This window comes from Polyodon spathula, chromosome 12, assembly GCF_017654505.1.
Source record: "Polyodon spathula isolate WHYD16114869_AA chromosome 12, ASM1765450v1, whole genome shotgun sequence".
In the NCBI taxonomy this organism is placed as follows: domain Eukaryota; kingdom Metazoa; phylum Chordata; class Actinopteri; order Acipenseriformes; family Polyodontidae; genus Polyodon; species Polyodon spathula.
In genome coordinates this window covers 28511691-28535401 of record NC_054545.1, presented here as the reverse complement: position 1 = coordinate 28535401, position 23711 = coordinate 28511691, and the positions used below count along the sequence as shown (strand labels likewise).

The 23711-nt window shown below is 36.6% G+C and overlaps 1 protein-coding gene across 6 annotated transcripts in view; it reads left to right on the top strand.

Annotated features, from left to right (window-relative positions):
* LOC121323828 (testican-1-like) overlaps positions 1-23711 on the top strand; it is a 186761-nt gene that overhangs the window by 119602 nt on the left and 43448 nt on the right. For all 6 annotated transcript variants that reach the window (XM_041265087.1, XM_041265088.1, XM_041265086.1 and 3 more), the window contains 2 exons: positions 6225-6357; positions 16680-16794. In XM_041265087.1, coding sequence (XP_041121021.1) covers positions 6225-6357; positions 16680-16794 — 248 coding nt within the window. The remainder of the gene's footprint in view (positions 1-6224; positions 6358-16679; positions 16795-23711) is intronic.

The window sequence follows — 23711 nt, the reverse complement described above, 5'->3', positions numbered from 1 at the left end:
ACACACACACACACACACACACACACACACACACACACACACACACACACACACACACACACACACAAGCCCACATCCAAGCACACAGCCTCAACTGAGAAGATGCAGACAAACTTAGAATCACATTAAGCTTATTAATGGTATATAGATTAAGTATATAGCAAGTTTACTTTTAAAGAAATTCTTCACACAACAATATGAGGTAGATTACTTATAGTTACTTCAACAAGTTTCAATAAAAGTTATTTCACACAAGCTGCAGCTTTGCTTAGCAGAGTGACAGCACCTTGTTTAACATTCGATGTGGAGCACAAAATGTTCAGCTTTGCTTGGATATTTATAGTGTTTTTACTCTGCTGAGTAGCCACTTTCATGAGATCATTTGTGTATCGTGCCTTTTTTAACTCACAGTCCTTTGATGTTTTAATGTCCTTTTCCAATGGGACATCACTAGATTATGTCTTCCTTGCATCAAAACGATTGTTGTTGCACGTGTGAATTATCTATATATAATTCAACTGTCCGCTCAGCCTAATTCAATTCAGGCTCCGGTCCTCTAATCAGGAGGTGTAGCAGGGTGGTAGAAAGCCCTGCATGTTTATTTATTTTAGAGTGGTGTTTCCATTCTTTCGTTAGTTAAAATACTCCTTTTCCAAGTGCAAATTAACTCCTGATAAACGATGACAATTAACACGGATTTGCTTTTAAATTCACACGCAAGCAAAAGAAATAGTGCTCGTTACGAGATTAACATTATTTCGTAAATCAACAGAATTTTTGACGATTATTTAATAACAAAATAGGCTTAACGGCTGATTGAAAATGCCAAAATAAATGCTACCTACCGATTTCTTGATTAACACTGGAGTTATCATTTATGACCTTTTGAAAATGCTGCCCATGGTGTCAGTTTTAGTTGACATGGAGGAACACTTCAAAACCTGTTGACAAAGTGCATTGAGCTTAAAGGGGTTTATAGAATGTGAATAACATTTAGTCACATGTGCTGTTTCTGTAACATGTGCTCAAACAATAGCAGCTCCCAGATTACAAAACATATAACAAAAGATAACAAAAGCAAATCTCATGTTATATAATGTATGCTGTAGTTTACCTGCTTACCACAATATATTTAATATAGAGGCTGAGCTTTCTCCATCTACCCACTCCTAATGGATCCTGGCAATCACATTATCAGTAATCCAATAATTATCCAGTAATTACAACCTCCATTCTCAGGTTTCCAAAGCAACCTCAATATGTAAGACAATTACAGTTGTTGTTAAATCTTCATTGATGTCACCAATGAATAACCTGTCAAGCTGAGTTCACCCTGTCAAAAAACTTACCCAAGTGAATTGGCCCAGGACACTGCCAAGGTCAAGGATGTTTGTGTTTCAGTCACTGTTATTGCTCTGTCTTGTGTTAAGACCCTTGATAACAGCAAATGACTCAAGGGTATTCTAAGCCTCTTAATCTCCCTACGTTCAGTTGCATTAGTGAGCCATGACACAAATACATAATAAGTGGAGACCAAGTTAAATATACCCCTGCTTGCATTGGCACATAATAGCCATTATTGGCATTGCAAAGACATTCTGAAAATGCTGTGCTTGAATCATTGTTTGGTTATAAAGAATGGTTTATGATAGAGACACTTTTCTAGGAGATAAACTGTTGAAATGACCAGCCGGGTGATTGAGGCAGAGTAGCTAAAGTAGTCAACTTCCTCCTTCCTGTCCTGAAGCATCAAATCCAATTTCCCAGGCCCCCCACCTGCAGCTGCACACTTTCATTTTTATTTATTTGTTTTAATATTTCCTCCTAATGAAACTGATTGCCTGCATAATGTTGTGACAGTGCTCATCAACAACACAGAAAAGAAAAATTCAGGTCTGTCACATCCAATTTGAGAAATTAAACCAGTGAACCGCAAAGGTCTGTCTATTTCTTATGAAGGAGACACTAGAATCATGTGCTTATATAGAATACATGTGAGCAGGAGCTTGCCATCTGCACAGTAATACTCCATGTTTTGCTACTGGCAGGGGATTTTGTAGGGAGAACAATTGTGTTTCATGTATATGCCTGCTTAAGGGGAGTATTCTTCTGTCATGAGGAGAGTCTCTTAAAGAGAGAAAAACATACATTTGTGATAGACAATGTATACTTCAGAAGCAGGCATACAATATAGGAATTTACGGTGGCTAACATTTTAGGAAAATGTCATTGCTTTTTAATAGATTTAGTGCCACCAATGTGGTTGTGAAAGGGTAATTACAGTACAAGCTTACAGTAGAACCTCTAGAAAATGTCATAAACAGTAAATGGAAGTGTGAAAATATTATTGAAATTTAAAGAGATATGAATTCAGATTTACCAAGTTTACAAGAGGTCCATTGTTCGTCTACAGTAATTCTCCAGGACTGCCTATTAGCCACACGTGTAAAAATAAGACAAATGTTAACATTAGAAAAAATAAATAAATAAACACACACTTCTTGTTATATAGATGTTAAAAGCTGCTAGCAGCTAATTGCTTTTTGGCCTGTACATTTTCCAACAACTAAGGTGAACAAAGTATTAATTAGACTGCATCATTCAACAGATTCCTTTTTTTTTTAATTACCTCATGAGGGAGACAAAACTAAAATAAGATAAACAGGTGTGATTATCCACCTTTTTCTGAACAGTTTAGTGGTTATACACTGGTGGTGAGACTGAGCCTGGGGATAGCTGTGAAACATCCCTGTGAACCAAGGGCATGAAAGACCACAATTGTCATTGGGGGCCCATAGGAAGGATGGAACTAAAGAAAATGGCATATTTGAATTCCCCCAGTATACCTTCTCAAGGCAAGGTAAACATGTTACACTGCCTCATATCAAGACATCAGTATAAGCCTGTTATACCACATTTCTAGGAGGAGCCTGATTGCTCGTGTCAATGAACATGCCAAGTTGCATGTAGATGATGTGGTATTAAGAGGCACTGTATATGAGTTGAGATTGTCAGATCCAGAGGTTATGACTGTGTTTTACTTCATTTTCCTTCTTCATATATTACTAAATACAACTGAAATGTACTTTTCTCTCCTCTGACTTGCTACCCACCATGTTATTTGTCTTCTTCGAGTGTACTGAATGATGCAACACAATGATGAAAATCATTATTCCCGCCATTGGTCCTCCTCAGGTGTGTTCTGAGGCAAGAGTTTTATGGTTTGGTTCCCCCTCAGCACAACAAATAGGTAGTGGAAAACCATCCGTACAACCAGGGTTGCAACCACTCATGGCTCGGATGTGCCAGTGGAAAAGGGACATTACTGTCTTTTTGTTGCTTCCGTACTCATAGAAGGTATATGCCTTCTACTAGGAATGAAGCAGCTGCCCTTCTCATGAGGTGAGATATACAGTATGACAACCATCGGAAGACAACCAAGACCGGGTGACATATTTCAATGAACGTCCGAAAAGAAGTGGAGTGTGAAAGAGATGGAGGATGGAGATGTGGTTCTAGTTTTTAAGCTATACTGTGAAGGAAAGGGGCAGTTACCTCTTTTCCAGAATAGTGGTAACCTTTTTATTGCTTTCTAGTCTTTTATAGGATACACACACCCATAGTTAAAATAGAGAAACTGGGAAGTGTTCACCTGGTTGCATTAGAAAACCTCTTGTAATGAAAGTAAAGGCTTTTACTAGTTGGGGCTGAATATCAAATTGAGATCTTTAGCAATTCACTAAGATTGAAAACCACACACAAGCACACACTCAGCAAATTGTTTTACAGACTGATATTCACAGTGATTACCCAATACAGTCACTTTGCCTTTTCAATTTTATTTTATTTTTTTTCAATTTGAAATGACATACATAGTAGCATTGCATAAGCAAATCCACACAGACACAGGAATATAAATTATGAACCACATTTCCAAATAGTTTTCCCAGAATGGCTTGATCTGGGAAACACACTGTTTTTTTTTTTTTTTTTTTTTTTGTGTGTGGATACGCAGGTGCAGCTTCATTTGCAGGAGAATTCCAATGAATTATCCTGTCATTGTAAGCAGTGGCTTGAAACCTAATTCGATCTCATCTGCATGAGAATTTAATAAACCTACATGCTAATAAAAAGTGTTTGGTAGGGCACAGAATCAGCACAGCTTGGAGCTGATTGTTTTTAACATCATGCTTTGCGTTTAGTAACTGCATCATGCTGTATGTGCTTCAAGTGGGGACAATATGTGTCCTAGCTGGAGGGTTGAGAGTTATTATAACTTAATAAAAAATCAATCTCCACACATTTATTTTGTGTTTGGAGAGTGTAAGGAACCAGTTTCCATGGGGACTCAGTGTAGAGGATAAGTGTACAGTTCTTCTTGTTGACATTGGCAAATCTGATGAATCTTGTATTAGCTGACTGAGGTTATTAAGTTTTGTTTGAAATGTTTTAGTATGCGTTACATCATGTAATGCAGGTGAGTCCAGCTTATCCAAGACAGGTTCTAGTGCTAGTCTTATTTTACAACACACTTCATTATTGATGCTTTTTATTGTGGTTTATCAGTACAATTTATGCAATTTACATTTTTAAAAATGTGTATAAAATTGAGTAGATTCATTTAGTAAAAAAAGTTTAAATAATATTTGAAATAGTTATAGCTGGTTTCACAGACTCTGATTAGCACTAATTATGGACAATCTACGGTAATTTACTATTTACTGTAAATCAAATTTAATCAGCTCAGTACTCTTTTAAGTAATTAGCGCACAATGCATAGTAAGTGCAGAGTTGGCATGCAAAGATGTTCATTATACTACACTGAATATGAAATATTTACCTGTCACTGATTTTTTTTTTTTTTTTTTTAATGATTTGCTTGGAATATTAAACCAACTGTATAATGAAGCCCCTCAGCTTTTACTTTTTTTCCCCTTGTACATTGCTGAGCAAATCCTTTCAGATCATAAACTGGAAATAAACTATTCCTTAATGCGGTTAATCAAAAAAAAAAAAAAAAGCTAGCCAAGTCAATCTCCTTGGGGTTTTCCAAACTAGGTTCATGTATTTTTCCACCTCAATGGCAAAGAAACGCACAGCCTCAAAATCCTCACTGAATGTTAAAGGACTGCAGAGGAGGCATGGCAGTAACAAAGTTACAGTACGTCGTTTCATGGCACAGAAACACATGGAACTTCTGGGCACTGTGAAATCTGATCAATATACACATTGCTTAAATAGGGTTAATAGTGGTAATACAAGCTCCGACTATCACTGTATCCATTGCATTGGTCCATTTGCCATTTGCCATTTGCCATGTGTCCACAATCCTCTGCCTACCTCATTGGTAAATATGAGGCCATACTCATGGTGTAATGTGTTTAACCCTATACTAAATATGCAATAACACATACATTTTACACACATTCCTTAATATAGCAGATGGAAAAAAATATCACATTATTGTTTCAAATGGTATTTAAAGGAAGATGGAACAAAGCCAGAATAAAAAAGGGAAGGGAATATTGTCAGTGTAACCTGCAAACTAACAACCAGTCTGAAAAGAAATATAATGTGAAAGGCTATTGGGCAGATGATTACTTAGTGTTAATTTTAGGAATAATGCAATATTGCTCCAGCTGCCTGAGGTGTATGAGCATCTTCCAGCTGCTATGGACAGTTGCATTTATCAAGCTGAATTATTTTGAGGAAAAAAGAGAAAAATGCTGCACAGTAGTAGTTTTTGTCAACCAGGGATATCTGATTTTTTTATGGAAAACAAAGAAACAAAACACACTTTGAATTCCAGTTTGACAATCAAAATCAGTGATTTCACATGAATGGAGTTTATGAATAAACAAGTCAATAACTGCAAAGAAATATGTTTTACAGACAATTAATTTATTAAGGGAAGAAGTGGGCAACATTTTTATTTTTAGTTTAATGTGGGTGGCAGTGGAGAGATGTGAACAAAAGATCAGAGAGAAAACAATGACACTAGTTATTGCATAACAACTTATTAAAAGGGAGTGCTACTGTGTGTTTTTGTAATGCCACCTACACATTTTCAACAATTCATATCCCAAAATGCTTTATATATTTTCTGTGTAATGGAGGCTCCTTGTTAAAGTTCAATGTTAAACAAGCTAATTATTCAGACAAAATTGTCCGCATTTATTACCATTGGCTAATGGTCTGCACCTCTGTTCTTTTTTTTTTTGCAGCCTGCAACTTAAGAGAGGAAACCTAGCTCATAAACACTGGATGGGAGCTGGAAACCTAGCCAAGTGCAAGCCCTGCCCATCGACTCTCCCCAGCCCTGTGTGTGGCTCCGACGGGCACACATACTCCTCCAAGGTAAATGTGGCTGTGTCAGTTGTACAGGGTTTGTGTCGTATGAGGCAATGCTGTTATGAATACTTTTGAATAAAGAAATAAAACAAGGTAATGGGAGGTAGCTCACCACACTCAATATTCACCTTCTACTACTACATTTATAATATGTTTCTTTGTTATATAACTACAGTACATAACGCCTGTTCTGGTATGTTGGCTAGTGCAATAAATGGGAACCTTGCCATTTCTTATGTTTTCAGATACCAAACTGTATATTGGAATTGCTCTGTCAGTATAAGGATGCATTTGAGGCCGGTATTTGATGAACTAAAATATAAAGCATATTACTGAATCGTCCAATTAGTTTTGGTAAAAAAATATAAATTTTAGTTAGATTGATTGTTTTCCCAGGATTGATAATGCTTTACTATGTTCAGAACAGGACAGCTTTCCAAGAATACTAATATCTGGGTTGGCAAATTAAAAGGCATCTATACTATATTAACCTACCTCTTGGGGACTAGGTCAGCATCCACCAGAAACAGGCATACATCTGTTTGATCTTGTAACTCTCTGGTTTATAAAAAAATACATAACATTGCTGTATGCTTTCCAGTAGGTCACGGTACTTCACCCTTTATCAAATATGATAAAGCATACATTATATAAACCAGTGGAGGCTGGTGGTCAAAAAATATTGCAGCAAAAAAGCAGAGGTCTTGGGGTCCCCTTAAGCCACCAGGAGCAGATATAAGAATCTTATTATTCTACTCTGACTGAAAACACTTATATCATCTTAACATTTTATCCCAATTTAAAGCTGTTAAACGCATTTTCTCCACCAGCCAGCAGAAAAAAGAAAACGGTAGTCTACTGTAATTTATTCTAATAAACGTAACTGTTACACACTGCCAACGTATGTTTAAAATACAACATTAATATGGCATTTAGATTTCAAGACCACATCATTTTAACATACTTTGCATAAAATAGTTTCTAAACAAAGTTGTTAAAGCATGTGAAAATCAGACAAAAATCAAACACACCCTATTGACTTAATTTGTTAAACTTAATAAATGTCCAACACAATTTAGATACCATTCTGTATATATGAAACGTATTTATGTAATATAAAAGAAGCAATTCAGACAAACTTTAGTTCTGGAGCAAGATACATTACTCAACTAAATCTTGAAGCAAAGTAGGCTGATGGGAAAACTCCTCTCAAAAGTAATTAAAAAAAAACAAACAAACAGAAACAGTAATTTCTGTAAATAATTTCTGTTATGTTGTGTACCTTCTGAGTTCTTCTAGAATAGATTGATAAAAACAAAACAAACAAACAAAAAAATCCTTCCCACGCTCCCAGTGTCATCTCTGTGACTGACTGACAGAGAGAAGACATGAAGAATTCCCCGCTTCCTTTCTTTGGGATAAATATTATTTTTCAGTAAAAAAAAAAAAAAAAAATCTAAAAACACACTAACCTGCCCCAGAAGTTAAAGTTTAACTTCACGACTGACATGGTCTCTCAACTTGCTTTGATGCTTTATAGTCTGATCCAGACATTTTAAATCAATAAAAGCATACTTTGATCATGCAAGCAAAGTCATTGAAAAGTTATTGTTATTTGCTACACCTCCAGTCAGCCAATTCATTCTGTCATGCCAACCACTATGAAATGACCTGTTCTTATTAGCAATTTCAATTTTTGTCTGTGGCCTCCCTTCAGATTTTAAAGTTTTTCAGTATAATCTAGAGAGGGAAAAGGAGTCTTAATTAGCCAATCAACTGCGTTAGCTTATATTTTACATTGAACTTCTGCACAAGACATGCACCAAAATAAAACAATAACAAAATATACCGTGTTTCTTACCTCTGATGCAAAATTTCAATCAACACTTATAAATGAACTCATACTCATTACTGCAGTGGTTCAGCAGGGGGAAAGAGGATGTGGGTGGTTCCTCCAATTGAAACCCATGCTCAGATCATGCAATCTTCTACAGCTAGTACTGTGTTTAACATGAGATAGGAGTTTGCCATGGAGGCAGAGCCTCCCTTCATAAAAAAATAAAAAAATAAAATAAAAAACGCTCCTCCTGGATGTTAATACTATCTGCCATTGCTAGTATATAGTATATCTGTTATATCAAACACATACATTACACTGACTTGTCAAAAAATAAGGGAATGTACAGTAAGTGAAATTAGAAAAATCCCTAGTCTGTATTTATTACATTTTTTTTGGTGATATGACGTGCCATGTTAAGTCGTGGTCAACTGTTCAGCAGTGCTCATGGGACGACATAAGGAGCATCATAGTGGGAGCCAATGAAACCGTTGCATCACTTAATGCAGTGGCTGCTGTGTTCCTGGAATTCAATAACATGTGCAATGGCAAGCAGCTTCTATTCAACACAAAACACACCCTTTCCCACTCAAACAAAGTGCTGGGGACTATGCATGGTGGGCTTTAGTAGCAGGTATATTTACCATGTAACATTTCTAAATACGTTTGAAATGCTACAGCATCGGCCCCTGTTAATATATATATATACACACACACACACACACACACACACACACACACACACACACACACACACACACCCTAAAATGTTTTTTATATAAAATGTTTATATACTTTTTTAAAATTACATATTATTAATGTGTAATAACTGGTGAGCATGTTTGTCAATCAGTTAATCCAGATTAAACATTCACTCATTACAGTTTTTCTCGAATTCACGCAGCCCCAAACTGAAACACGTTGGCCAAAATGACACATTTCATTTGCAGAATGCAAAGACTCTCAAAATATTAAATACATGACACAAAATCAACTACCTCCATCAAAACATACAACTTGTATTCTATTTCAATAATCATTTTACAATGGCCCAATAAATACTAACTACAACTATCAATATACCTCTTTTATATATCTGTGCCATTTGTTGATGCTATAATTATAGTATGTACCATTACAATTGCTTTGACTCATTTTTCAATCCAGAGTTCCAATGTGCAGAACTCTTAACACAAGATGCTGAACTGCTCAATCTGGGGTCAAATTCCCATGCAGAGTGCAAAATAAATACTACTGTGTCAAATGAGATAATACACCATGCAAAAGCAAACCATAGCACCAAAACATCAGATGCTTTGATTATTGAAGTTTAATCATTGAAGCACTGCTAAATAAAATACCCATTAGCAAATAATGCTGTCAAACACAAAACAAAGTGTTTTTTACTCATATTCAAATGATCAACATTACAATGAGCAAAATTATAGTAACCTACAGAATAAAACATATTCTAAATAATGTACAGTAAGCATTCAGTGATATTCTGCACAATTGTTTCAAATATTATGTAGCAGTCCAAAGATGACCAAAACCCAAACTACTGATCAAAATCCTGTATACATTGCAAAATGAATGCAGTGGAGTCAACCATGCAGCAATAAAGACGCAAAAAGCAAATAATGTGTCAAAACATCAGAAACTTTGTTTGAACATTTTCTTTTTAATCTTTGAAACACAATAACATAAATGAGTCTTACATAAAAATCATGAATACTGTTGCTGGGGAAAAAAAAAAAAAAACTAATCTCCTTGCATGGCGCAGCCATGCTTGGCAGTCCTCTGCAGTGATTGCCAGACAACCGGCATTCATTGCATCTAGGAGGGACATCTGGTCATGTGAACGGTAATCATAAGCTTTCCACTTCCACACAGAGAAGAATTAATCGATTGGAGTGAGAAAAGGAGAGTACGGAGGGAGAAATTGCATCATCATTCATGGTGGGCTGCAAACCATTCAGTAACCAGATGGGACTGGTGGAAAGCAACATTGTCCTATATGATGACAAAGTGGGACATGTCAGGCCTCACCAACCCTCTCTCTTCTGGTGGTACCACTCTCTGGTGCAATGCATCAAGAAATGAGGGGAGACATTCTGTATTGTATGGGCCAGTTGTAGGGATGTGGCAAATAACACCATTTCTGGAAATAGTGGCACACATGGTGATGTCTGCACCCCTTTATTCTCCATTATTCTCTAAGATCCTTTGTTCTCTAAGATAAAAATACAATAGAAACACAGTATTTATGTATACATAAAGTAAATACATTGCAAAATATTCCAGCTGCATGCAATGCAATGTTTTACTGTTAGAAAAGGCATTACAGTGACAAACCCTTACCTGTACATACTGGAGCCTAGTCTCCTTCACGGTGTCACTGTTTCTTTGGAATGGGACCTTTTGGGACACTTTGTGTCTTTTAAGAACCCGATCAATAGTGGCCAAACTCACACTGTTGATATTTCTGAACAAGTTGTGATCTTTAATGACTGCTGTCTGGATCTCTCGAAATCTTATGGAATTGTTGACAACAATCATATCCACTATGGCAGCCTCCTGTGCCGCAGTGAAGACTTTGCCTCTGTCACCAGCATGTGGTTGTCTTTGATTTCTATAAATACAATAAATACGTACAAATTGTGACCTTTTGATGGTCAGATGAAGGGCATTGACAGAACAACTGTTTTACACATATATTGTACTGAAATACAGTGTGGCATAGCATTGTAACTTATCTATTCTCATTCTTGAATATTCTTACTATTAATGCCACAGTTGATCTACTGAGATTGGGCTGGACCCGCTGCCCAGCCTCTCTCATGGAAAGCCCATGATTGACAACTTAGTCAATAATTGTGGCAAGGATTTCATTTGAAACATTAACTCTTTGTATTCCCCTTTGAGCTACTCCCACCACCATGCATCGGAACCCCTCTTCCTTTGTGGGCCCCTCTATCTCTCCTTTGCCCTCGCCCTCGGCCTCTTACTTGGTCCATTCTTGCAAAAAACAACTCAGAGGTGACCTCTTTTATGCATGAATAAGGACTGATTGCTGATTGAACAAGTGTGCAAAGTTTTGCACATGTGCAGAAGAGGTTTATATTCATTTGAGTAATTTGTATCAGCTGTGACCAAATGTTTTAATTTTGTTTGACATGATTTACTCAGCTGAGTTTTGCATTTACTGTTTTGCAAAAATGTCCTTAGCATTTGCATTGTGTGTGAAAGCAATGAGAAATGACTTGCGGTTTTGCAAAAAAGAATAATGTTGTGCTCATTAGGTTATGATGAAGATCAAGTGGACCCCAGTTTCATGAAACAATCGAAAAAAAAAACTGTAACACCAACAACAGCGTGACCCCAGTGTGAGTTATTAACTCACTGACATACACTAAGTAAAGTACACTTTTGTAAGACACCTTGGAAAACATTCACTTTAATGCCTAAATTAGTGTTCAATATCTTTCTATAATCTCATATGCCTTGCATAAAGCAGGAATTATTTGCGGGTGCATGCTGTGTTATTAGAAAATCACTTTACACTGTCCCTGCAGATTGCTTGCTGCTTTTGGTAACAATGCATTGGATTTTAGCCTAATTTGTAATTCTCAGTGTCCAATTACTCTGCCAAACCAACACTTATCTATCAACAGTCAATTAGGGCAAAATGTAAATTCCAGGATGTTGAAATATGTAATATGTTTTTAATTATCTAGAAACCAAAGCATTTATCAAACAACAGAAACAAGGCATATTTTTGACATCAGGCTCTGTATGTTGGAACACACTGAGGAAAATAACCTTGAGAAGGATTTGGAAGTGCTGTGCAATCCTCGTGTCTAAATACAAATCTAGATACACCAACATTAACAGTACCAGTAGGTTTACAAACAGAACCAGGTATCTCTGCCTTTGGGATTGCATCAAAAGTGTCCTGCCTTTGCATTAGGGTCCTGCACAGCTTTTCAAAGCAATCAGTTAAACTATGCTTCCTGTATTTGCAGTATTTCTTTTCAGATACATGTTATACGTGTTGTGATTGCAGTGATTGTCCTAAAGGGAACATTACTAGATGGAGTGAAGTGAGTACAGTGGTAGAGGGCACTGCATAGCAGGTTCACTTAAACATCTAACCGTCCTTAGTGGAGACTGAAATCTGTATTTTTACAGTAATTCATAAACTGGCTATTTTTACAACAAAAATAAAGGTAGCATGCTATGATGCATATCCGTACTATTCCTGAACAAATTCAAATTCATTTTTGTCTTATGACATGGGTTTACAACAAAGTTCTAAGTGCTGGACTAGTGGGTGCCGGTAATTAAAAAGGGGTTATACTAGTATTTTGGAGAACTGTACAATTAATTAAATGCACATTGTATTAAAAAGGGAGCGTGCAATGACTTTGTAAGATTTTCGATTGATTTTCGTGATTTACGGAAACATTCAAATTTTACCTAGTTGTAGTTCTATGATTCTTAACTCCAAATCAATTTATTTTCAAAGAAAGACTATTATAATTGTTGCAAGACAAGAACTTTTATATTAAAATACTTTCCAATAGGGGGATTTCGATGCTATGATCTTAAGGACTGTTAGCTAAGGCTTTATTGATTAAGCTACACGGACCGTTCCCTGCTGAGATCTCAGTGGTTTTAATAGCGACAGTCTGGAGGTGTGTATGTCTCGACTTTATATATATTTATATAAAAAAACACACCATACCAAATGATCACTGGTCATCCCCGTCTGTATACATTCCACACTTGGAATGGGCATCACCCAAATCTAGAAAAGTGTAACACGGTTATGTCATGATGGCATCAAAATTCTACAAAAAATTCTAGGTGCCAAATTTGTAAAAATAGCCTGTATGACTGTAGGAACAGAAATTAATTTTATGTTGTAGTGTAGAAACCCATTTGTTTTCAATTGAGCTGATGTTCAGTATGTGACCACTATGCTTAGGAGTTTAATTTCACTGTTGTTGTGCTTGACAACAAACCTAAGAAAAGCTAACATAAAAGAAACTTGTAGGTTTGGTCTGGTGTTTGTCATTCAGTTTAAATGACGCATAAAAATTAAAACCCGGCTTTTCGTCAACATATATAAATGTAAATCATAATAACAAAACAACATAAACAAAGGGGCAGGACACTCCATGCACCACATATAGCCAAATAATTAATATCATGTAAATGGCAAGAATGACTACGAGAAGGGAAATGTAATGTGAAAGATGTTACATCCCTGCTTTCATGCACTGTATTAATAACACTTGTGTGTAAAAGGAATTTGAACTGTAAAAAGGAGGATTTTGTTTAATTATCCATTTTTAAGGACTCATATACATAAAATAGCACAATGATAATGTAACATATTGGGACCTACTTTATTCCCAGCAATGCTGCCCCATAATTCCACTATTTATATGAATGTGTGCTTGCATAATTCCTATTAAAAGGCAGAGCCTTATCTTATAAAGCCTGGATTTTAAGATACATCTTCAATTACATCATATTATCAGGACTTCCCATGATATGTATGCATAACAGACATTTTGTGATGCACTCCCATTGTAGACTCTGTTTCCTGTCGGTTAGATACATTGAGGTTAAAGCTTTGTAATCTGTGACCTTCCTCTAACTTTCTTATGGTGTTTGCAATCATTCTAACTGGTTCTGTGTTCTGTTCCATCATGTCTACACTATGATTTATGGAGTTATTATCATGTTTCTCTACAGTATGTCTTATCTTGATTTGCACTTGCTTTCAGCTTGCATGTTGATATGCTGTTGATATGTTGTTGAGCTTGCATGTTGATATGTTGTTGATGTTGATCAGGCTTCTTTATTCCATCCTTAGAATGATTATAAGCATCACGCAATATGTAAAGAAATATTTGAAAATATTTTAAAAACAGTTCATGTATTTTTTTTTTAAAGAAGTGCATGTGTAGCTTCAGTATATATGTAATGATATGTTCTACCAGTGGCTGAGTGAGAACTTTCTAAAAGATAATCCAAATGCTCTGTACAAGTCAAATTTGAGTTTTCTGTACATTCTCACCATTAAAGGCATGTACCATGTTGTTCACAGTAATTCATTAAGATTTAAGGCAAAACAAATTCAATTCTGTGTAATTAGGACTTTCTTTAACTTCAGTCCCACTACATTACCTTTGCTGATTAATTTGTAGTCTTCCAATTAATTCTGTATATGTCAAGCCTGTGGATCCTAATTATTGGGCGTACCACCATGACGAAAGCTAGCACAACTGTCTCATTGTAATTTATAATGGGATTCATTTGAGTAAATAAATACAACAACTCCCCCTTGGGGTAGGTAACTGGAGCTCTTCAACACAGAATCCTAATAAAGTTCTGGGATCGTAGAGCGAACACAATTTGAGGGATGCATTTCTGAAATATTGGGAAAAGATAATTCAACATATAGAAATTGGTATGGTGATATTTTTGCCAGCACATGTAATTCAGAGAACCTAATATTGTGATCCAAGCAGAGGTGACGTGTGGCTTAGCCACTGTTACAGGAAAAAAAAAAAAAAAAGTAGTGAAAATATTTTTTTTTTTTGGTGGCCTCAATACGCTTCTGTCAGTATCGCTTTCAATCATTAAACATGAACCACCACTCACAACTGACCAATAACATGCTTGCTGTCTGCCAAAGCGCGTGTTCCAAATTTCTGTTTGGGATATTTACTGTCATTCATGAGAGGTTCAACCTAGAACTCTACTGATTGGACAATGCACACAGCTTACACTTTACAATACAAACGGACGCGCGACGTGATGGAACACTGAGTGAGAGATGTGAAGAGTGGCCTGACAGTAGTAGGGGAAAGGAAAAAATTATATAAAAAAATGCTATTTGTTTTGATCTAAACAGCAGAAAACTGTTAATAAACTATCTGAAGACAATAAGCATCAGTTTTCCAAGCCACAAGTCGCCTCTGTATCCAAGTGCCATCAAATTGAAAATGATGACTTTAATACTAGCCTCATAGAAACTGCAAATTCAATATGTAAAAGTTAGGACTGGGATGACTAAGCTAACAAATTGAATGTGGAGGGGATCTATATTGCGATCTAACAGAGATTCAATTTAAAATGATACACCGAATAAAAAATTCTTACCACTAACACCTAGAATATATAGGATGTATTTCTGAGGTAGTTAGTCATCAGTTTCAATCTGTGGCAATTTAGCTCTTCAATTATGCTTAGCAATGGATGCAATTATTCTTTGAAGTGAATTTCTTCAAATGTAATGTACAGTACAGATTTTAATATTGAGCTCTTTATTAAACACACACAAGTACAACCATATGTACAAGTAATGGAGAAAAAAATGAAAGCACCAATGTAAAGTCACGTAATAGGGTGTTGGGCCACCACGTGCATCCAGTACAGCCTGTATGTGCCATGGAGTAGATTCTACCAACCATTCTTCCACGAGAAAGTCAATCAACTCACACCTGGTTGATGGAGGTGGAAAACGCTGTCTCAGGCATCGTTCCAGAATATCCCACAAATGCTCAATTGGGTTCAGATCTGGTGACTGTGAAGGCCATTCCAAATGGATAACATCAGTGTAATGCTCATCAAACCATTGGGCGACCACACGTGCTCTGTGGATGGGGGCATTGTCATCCTGGAAGACACCCCCCCCCCCCGCAGGAAAGAAATGCTGCAATATGGGGTGAAGATGATCACTCAGTACCATTAAGCTGTGATTAGCATTGACCTTGCCTTCTAAGGGAATGAGTCTAACCAAACCATGCCAGGAAAATGAGCCCCACAACATTACGGAACCACCAGAACCCTTCACTGTTGGAACCAAGCACTCAGGGCTGTAGTGTTCTTTAGGTTGGCACCACACGTGCGCTCGTTCATTTGTCGAGAACATGGTGAAGGATGATTCTTTTGATCATATCACATTTCATATCCACTGCTTAGTAGTCCATTACCTGTGCTCTTTGCACCACTGGACTCACAAACATGCATGTGATGAGATGACTGGTTTGTGCACTGCAACTTGACTATGGTATCCCGAGTGCTCTGTGGACCGTTTTTGATGAAACTGGCTGCTCGCGCCCCAGGTTTGACTCATTTGACCGGGTTTGAAGGCATTTCTCAATGTCTTCAATGTGGTGAAGTGATCTCCAAATGGTCCTATACGGAGAACTTTGCATGTTCCCCTTCTCTTACTTTTTTAAATGAATTGCATGTGTCATCTATTAAAGTAAAATCTATTAAACTAGTCAATTACTGATTTGTCTATTTTGAGAGTTTTCTCAGATTTCCAGTTACAGTGGATTGATTTAATATGCACAACAGATCTAAACAACAGAAGCAATGGGGTGTTCTAATAAATGTGCACATTTGGTGGTGAAAGGTCAGTCCTTGCATCGTTATATTTACAAGAGATTTTTCATTATCTTTGCAGTGTAAACTGGAGTTCCAGACTTGTTCGTCTGGGAGGACAATGTCTTTGAAGTGTGAAGGACCCTGCCCCTGTCTGCCTGGCCAGGAGGTAGTCAGACCCAAGAATGAGAAGAACGGTAGGTGCAATTCACTTTCTTAATATGCAGTTGTTGTGTGCACTGTTGATGGCCTTACTTTTTATGGCTTACTGTGACAGAGATTGAATGATTCTTGGTTATAGATCTCCTTCCCGACCTGTGAGGGCACTGAGTAAAGGGAAAACCTTGTACTGGATGGCCCGAAAGTTCATTCTCAGGGTTAGAAGGAAGTCGGCCATCTAGAAACACTAGAAGGTTAATGGTGTGGCATCCATGGATTGGAGGAGTGGGTGCACTCATTAACCAATAGGTCATGGTTGACGGTATATAAAAGGGACATAGTGACATAGTGATGTGATCTGTTCCTTTCTGAATGGTTAAAACTGGATATAACAGAAAGGAGAACTGTGCTGAGATATTGTGAATGTTTGTTTGTTTTGTTGTTTAAGCATCTACTGTTTGTTATTGTTTGGATGGCTAACACGATCCAGAGCTGTCCCGTAAAAGAACTGCATTACACCCAGACAACATCACTGCACTTTGTATCACCTGAACTGTATTTTCTCTATGAGCACGAAAAGCATGCACTGCGCAGTTCTCTCAGATTCCATTAAGTGCATCTTAAATATAATTCACATATTTTAAATGTAGTCAGACACTGGTCATCCGTTTGTGTGTACTCCTTGACCTCCTTTCAGGAGAAACAGGAAGTAATGTATGGGAAGGTCATATTCCTTGGCTGTTGCTATGTGACAGTCAACCAGTCATAATTTTGTGTAAAAGCACTGTTAATTGGAAGACCATTACATGTATGGTGGATAAGGAGTAAACTAAGTAGTAAGGTTATAAATCAGGCCTAGTGTTGAATTTAATATGTTTAATCCAGTTAAATTCAAATCAGCTTTTAATGGGACTTATTTAACGAGACAGGTGTGAAATGTACTTGTACAGTATGAGGCACATAACCGTCTATAAATTGCAGCTTGTACTAAGTTAACACAAAGAGTATTACAGAGGGAAGATTCTGCTTCATTTAGTTATTCATTGAGAAAGCCTTGACCCAGCAATGCTCCTTTAGTCAAATACAATAGTTTGTGTTGAAATTCAAATGATGAGATGAGGTTACAGACAGTGTGAGGTATTATCATACAAACAGCACACTATGATTTATTCATCTACTTATTTCATAGGGCTGATTTTAACATTCAGAGATAGCACTCCTCCGCAACAGAATACAAGCTTTAGTGTTGCATTCCTAATTAGTCGCACATTCAGAAACTAGAAAGACAATAAAGGTCAACATTTGGCAGGATTGTAAGAAAATATGTTTTCTAAGTAACATGTGATTCTATTATAGAGATGTTGAGTAGCAATTGGCATACATTTTATGGGATTCACTTTTTAGAATCATGGCTAACTACACTGTTAAGTACCAATTTTGTCACAGTGGAGTATAATTTTTAATCCTAATTACATTGATTGTGAATAAATTCAAGCTATTTGCCATACAGCATCAATCTGGTTTCCATCTGCGAGATTGAGAAAAAATGTGTTCTTGAGTAAAATGAACTGTAATTGAGTACACCTGTGTTCTGAAAACCCTCATACTCTACCATTCACAGAGATTGTGTTCAGGGTGCTGCAGGGTAGTGCCAGCTGTGTAGGGCTTGCACTCACCAAAAGGGAAAACAAGGGCCCCTGTGCAGGCTTTGAAGATTGGGGTAACAGCAACAGCTAGGATGTAGGTTGCCTGTGTTCAGTATCTGTGCTTTGATCAGGTGGGTTTTCCTGTTAGATTAGTTCCTGTAGCTCTATTTGATTTGTTTTAGGATTGCTTTGTTCAAGACATTGGACGAAGATGTTGGTTGTTTGGTTGAGTCAGGGTTTGCTGGAGCCCTGGTATCGGCTGGCAGGCAGGTTCTGAACAAGGCATGTTGTATGGGTAGAGCTAATAGCTAGAAGCACTGCATGGTTCAACAGGAATCTTTACCGACACCCTGTGTACTGGAGTTTGAGAGCTGGGGTAATCCTACTCAAGTTACATTTTATAAAACAAACTACTCATTTTAGTTTGGAGGAGCTTTGTTTTGCTGCAGATGTTTTGAAAAGTTTACACTCTGTATTTTAAAATTTTCAATTATAGGCATCAGCGATTTTAGATTTTTTTTAAAGATCATTTTGACATTGAGCTGCCAATCTGACTAAACTAAATTAAGATTGTTTTCGTCAAATATATGCAGTGTTGTCATCTCAATACTGGACAAAATCTGAAAATCATCACCGCGAATATATATATATATATATATATATATATATATATATATATATATATATATATATATATATATATATATTTTTTTCGACGGTCTTAAAGCTCCAATACATTTTATTTTATTATTTATTTTTTAAATATATATATTTTGTTTTAAATATAATACAGAATATTTTCACAACTGAATACTACAGTGGTTCACAATAATGGAACATAAAACAAACACTAAGAAAAAAAAATAAACAAAAACAAAACAAACAAAAAAAACACCCCAATAATATTACACTGCGGAAACCCAGAACTGTAGTGTGATAATGATAGAGCTGGTTGGATTGGAGTCAGTATTGCAGGGTACCGGGGTGAAGGACGACAGTCGGCACAAGGTAGGGACTGGAGCTGTAAAATGTTAGCACTGTACATATATAGTAAGCCAATACTTCAGGTCTATAACTGTTCGTCACAACAAGCCTGGCTTCCATGAATGGCTCCATCCTGCCGATCCCCACATCCATGTTTGGGACACTGCCACCCACCGGGCTGCTTAATTCATTTCAAGACACATTTCCAGTAATTTGATACCAATGTACATGTCGCCAAAGTGGAAGATCTTCATTTAGTATTCAAAGATGTGCTATTCAAGGAACCGCAATACTAGGTAGCATGCCAGGAAGACAAAATATGATAAATTAGGTAGACCACAGGTTGTATGTATCTAGTCTTCACATCTTTATGGTGAAGAGTACATTTAATATAATTCACATGCATCATTATTATATGAATACTGGTTGAATACATCCTGCCTTTATATACATTTCTGAGTACAATAATGATACTAAAAGAATATCAGAATATCTAAATACTAAATAAATCCATTTGAACAATCTTACAATTAAGATTGGCAAATTACTACATGTTTTATGATTTTTTTGTTTTGTTTCCTACATTAAAAAAAGGCATATTTTACCTTGTCAGGTGCAATTTAAAAGTTAATTAAAAAAACAACAAAACAAAACAAATAAAAACACCTATAGAAATAATATAGGGTGAACATTATATACATTAGATTAGCATGTATTTGATCTTATTTAGACCTTTAAGTTATAATTTAAGTGTGTCAGTTTGGATTTTAAAGACAGTGTTCTGTTAATATTTTGTTATTTGTGAAACAGATGCTACCCAGTGTTATACCCCTGCTGCCATTCAACCATATCAAATTAAGTTTTAAATAGGAATCACAATAATGTGCCTGTTAATTACAATCATGAGTGAATCTCGCTAGTCTGTAATTGCACAAGACCTTTCATTTATCTGAAAGTTTAGTCAGTAAATTAGTGTGTCAGCAAATGTGATCATCATAGTCAATTAAGCGGAGCAAACACAGAATAATTCTGTATGTCTTTGAATCATAAGCAGCGTCTATAGCAATACATCTCTGTGGGTGTTTAATCCAGTTTTCATTTCACATAACAGGATTTCAAACAATAACTTTCAGTTTCGATTTGGAAGCCCCTGTTTGCTTGGATTTCATTATTGTCTTAACCTTGCTCGGGAAATGACAGAACTGCGTTTTTCTTTTGTTTTTCTTTTTTGTAGCAAACACACATTAATTTCTCCCTGTACCACTTGACATTCTCTGTCACAGTCTGTACTTGCTCCAAGAATGTCTACTGACCTTACAAGGGAAAGGTCATTTTATTTTACTCAAAAGAGCACAGCCTTGTTAGAAATTCCAGGAATGGTATACACTGGCTTTATGCTAGTCACAACAAGCGTTGTGTCAGATAAATCTTGCAGTAATACACAGATCATAACATCATGGAATAAGTTTCTTTATTGGCCAAATAAAATATATAATTGGCTCAGGTTTGAAAGAACAATAAAAATTGTGCTGGTTTAAGAAAAACAACTCCAAAGTTGGAAGCAATTTACAATGTCGAATCCTATTATCTCAGTGTGTAGTAGCTGTACACATGTGACAGTACTGTAATCAAATTAAGCAGTGTATAGTTGTACCCAGACCCAGACCATTTCAGATTTATTTGTAAGTTCCATATAAGTTCAAAACACACAGGGGATAATAGAGTAAGATATTAATGATCCCACAGCCTTGATGTACCAATCTTGGAGTCTTAACACAGATATCAGTCACACAGTTTGATACATTGTGCACTATTCTTAGTAGAGATAAATACTTTTTGTTGTATAAAATAAAATCTATTTACCCCTGCAATTATTGTTTTTGTACATTTCTTATGTCCCTGTGATGGGATGCCCGCCCCCCTATACTTTGTGTTAGTTTTTGGGCGTTGCATTATTATTTGTATTTATTGTTACTGTTGTATTTTTTATTTGTGATGTTTGAAAACGGGCTATTTATTAGTTAAAATGTAGTTGTATGAAGCCCTGTTCATACTTGTACCGGTACGATACTAGTACAGTTTGTTTTGGTATTGAATGTACCGGTACGAAACCACTTTCTTGTCCTAACTCACTTTTCAATACTGGTACAGTACTGATACAGTTGCGATATACCTGTCCACATTCATGTACGTTTAAATCAGGGCTTCTCAAACTCGGTCGAGCTCTCAATTACTTAACAAGACCCTTAATTGACCTCATAATTTGCTGAAACAGACCTTTTTACTTGTTTTCAGCTCTTGAACAGTTGCATATTTCAAGTTAGCTATAACATTTTATAAGTAACTTGAACTGCAGCTGTTTAAGAGCTGAACACAAGTAAAAAGGTCTAATTAAGCAAATTATCAGTTCAATTAAGGGTCTAGTTAATTAAGAGCTCGGTTGGAATGAAAACCAGCAGCCACAGGGGGTCCCCAGGATCGAGTTTGAGAAGCCCTGATTTAAATCGGCAATGTTTGGGTTCTGAACTCGTTTCCATGACAACTGCTGTCACATCTGTTAGAAATGGATCCGCTGTTATGTAATACAGCATTGGTACGATACCGATAAGAACTCCAGTCTCGTCAGATATTTCAGTACTGTTTCGGTATGGTTTGATTGTCAATTGTGCAATTAACTCCTAACGACCTGGTATATAAGCCCAGCTCCAGGCTCATTAGTGTTGGTTGGAGTTAGGAGAAGGAACAGTGTTTGGAGGAGCGAGACAGCATTGTAAGAAAAAGACTGCTACTGTTGTTTTGTTGAGGTATTTGTTCTGTTTATTTTCTGTATTGTAGCTCTGTTTTGTTTGGCCCTTGTTCCCTTTTATTTTGTGTTTTCAGAAGTCTTTATTTTGTTGAATAAAACACTGTGCAGCCACACAGTTTTTGCCCAGCATTCCTGCCTTCTGTGTACTGCTTTCCTGGAACCTGACGCCACACACATCACAGCCATTCTGTCCCAAATTGAAGAATTACGGTTCATGCAAGCTCACCGCTCCCATTAGGGAAGTACTGAAATGCAATTAAAATATGTGGCTGTAAAAATAAGCAATTACTATTTTATTTTGTTGATATTGCCTTGTAATACATGTTTAATACTAACTATCCTGCAGTAACACAGGGCAGTGGGGTCTCAAAGTAATTTTTATTGGTAGAAGATGGTTGCAGTACTGCGAAGTTTGTGAACCATTGCTATAGAGAGTGTTTGTTGCCTGCTTTAAAAAGTTCTCCTATGATAGGACATTTTTTTTTTTTTGATGAGACTCTGAGTTCATTAGGCTACAAATACAGTTTATATTAGATTTACAAATTTTCATAAATGGAAATTTATTTTTCTAAAACAGAGAAATTAAGTTTGCAAAAATACATAACATGGTGGAGCTTTACACAATCAATACTTAATGGGTTGGCTACAAGTAGAGTTAATGTATTTGATGGGGGGATAAACAGTAACCATCAGTAAAATTTCATTATCAACTAACTTCTATTTTAAGTTCACACTTGGTGTATATCATCTGAATTTCTAAAGTAATGTTGATGATATAATTGTAAGAGAAACGCTTTCACTATGTGACTTTCCTGCAGAACACTTTGCAATGTGTGCCTGGAAAAATGTCTACTACAGATTTGTTGAATAGTCACAACATGTAAAGGTTTCTGCATATGTAAGTGTCTAGATCTGTTTTTCCTTTGGCAACAAAAGATGTTATTGAAACTCTGGTTTTCTGGGTGTCTCTGGCTTTTTGGTGTTTTTGTGATCTCTCGTACTTTCCACAAACATCATCATTTTTGCTCTCATGTCCCACGGTTAAAATCAGTCCTGCATAGTTTACACAAAGTATGTCTTTTTCTGGCGTTGCTTAGTATTAGGCAAGACTGTTATGGTCCAAGAAGCACACACAGACAAGGAGGACTTATCGCACGCGAGACCACCATAGATAGTCAACTATGTGAGGTTGCTTCACGCACTGAATGCATGCCTGACACAGAGCTCCCCCGGTACAGGTACAGACAGGGATGGCAGTAACCACAGACCACAACATGCCTTTTGCAGAAATTGTAACTGCCTGTCACTCATCTGGTTTGAACTAAACAACCATCCTCCAGCGGCAATATGTGGTATAGATGCCACATGTAAACTCTTCTCTCGGGTAAGCAACACAAAAATGTAATGGCCGCCTTCATTAATAAGCCCCTAGCTCCTCTTTCCCTTCCTTCCATAACATTATCGATGCCAAAATATTAATTGAAAGAACTGTATAAACCTGGTCTGATTCAGAAAAGGC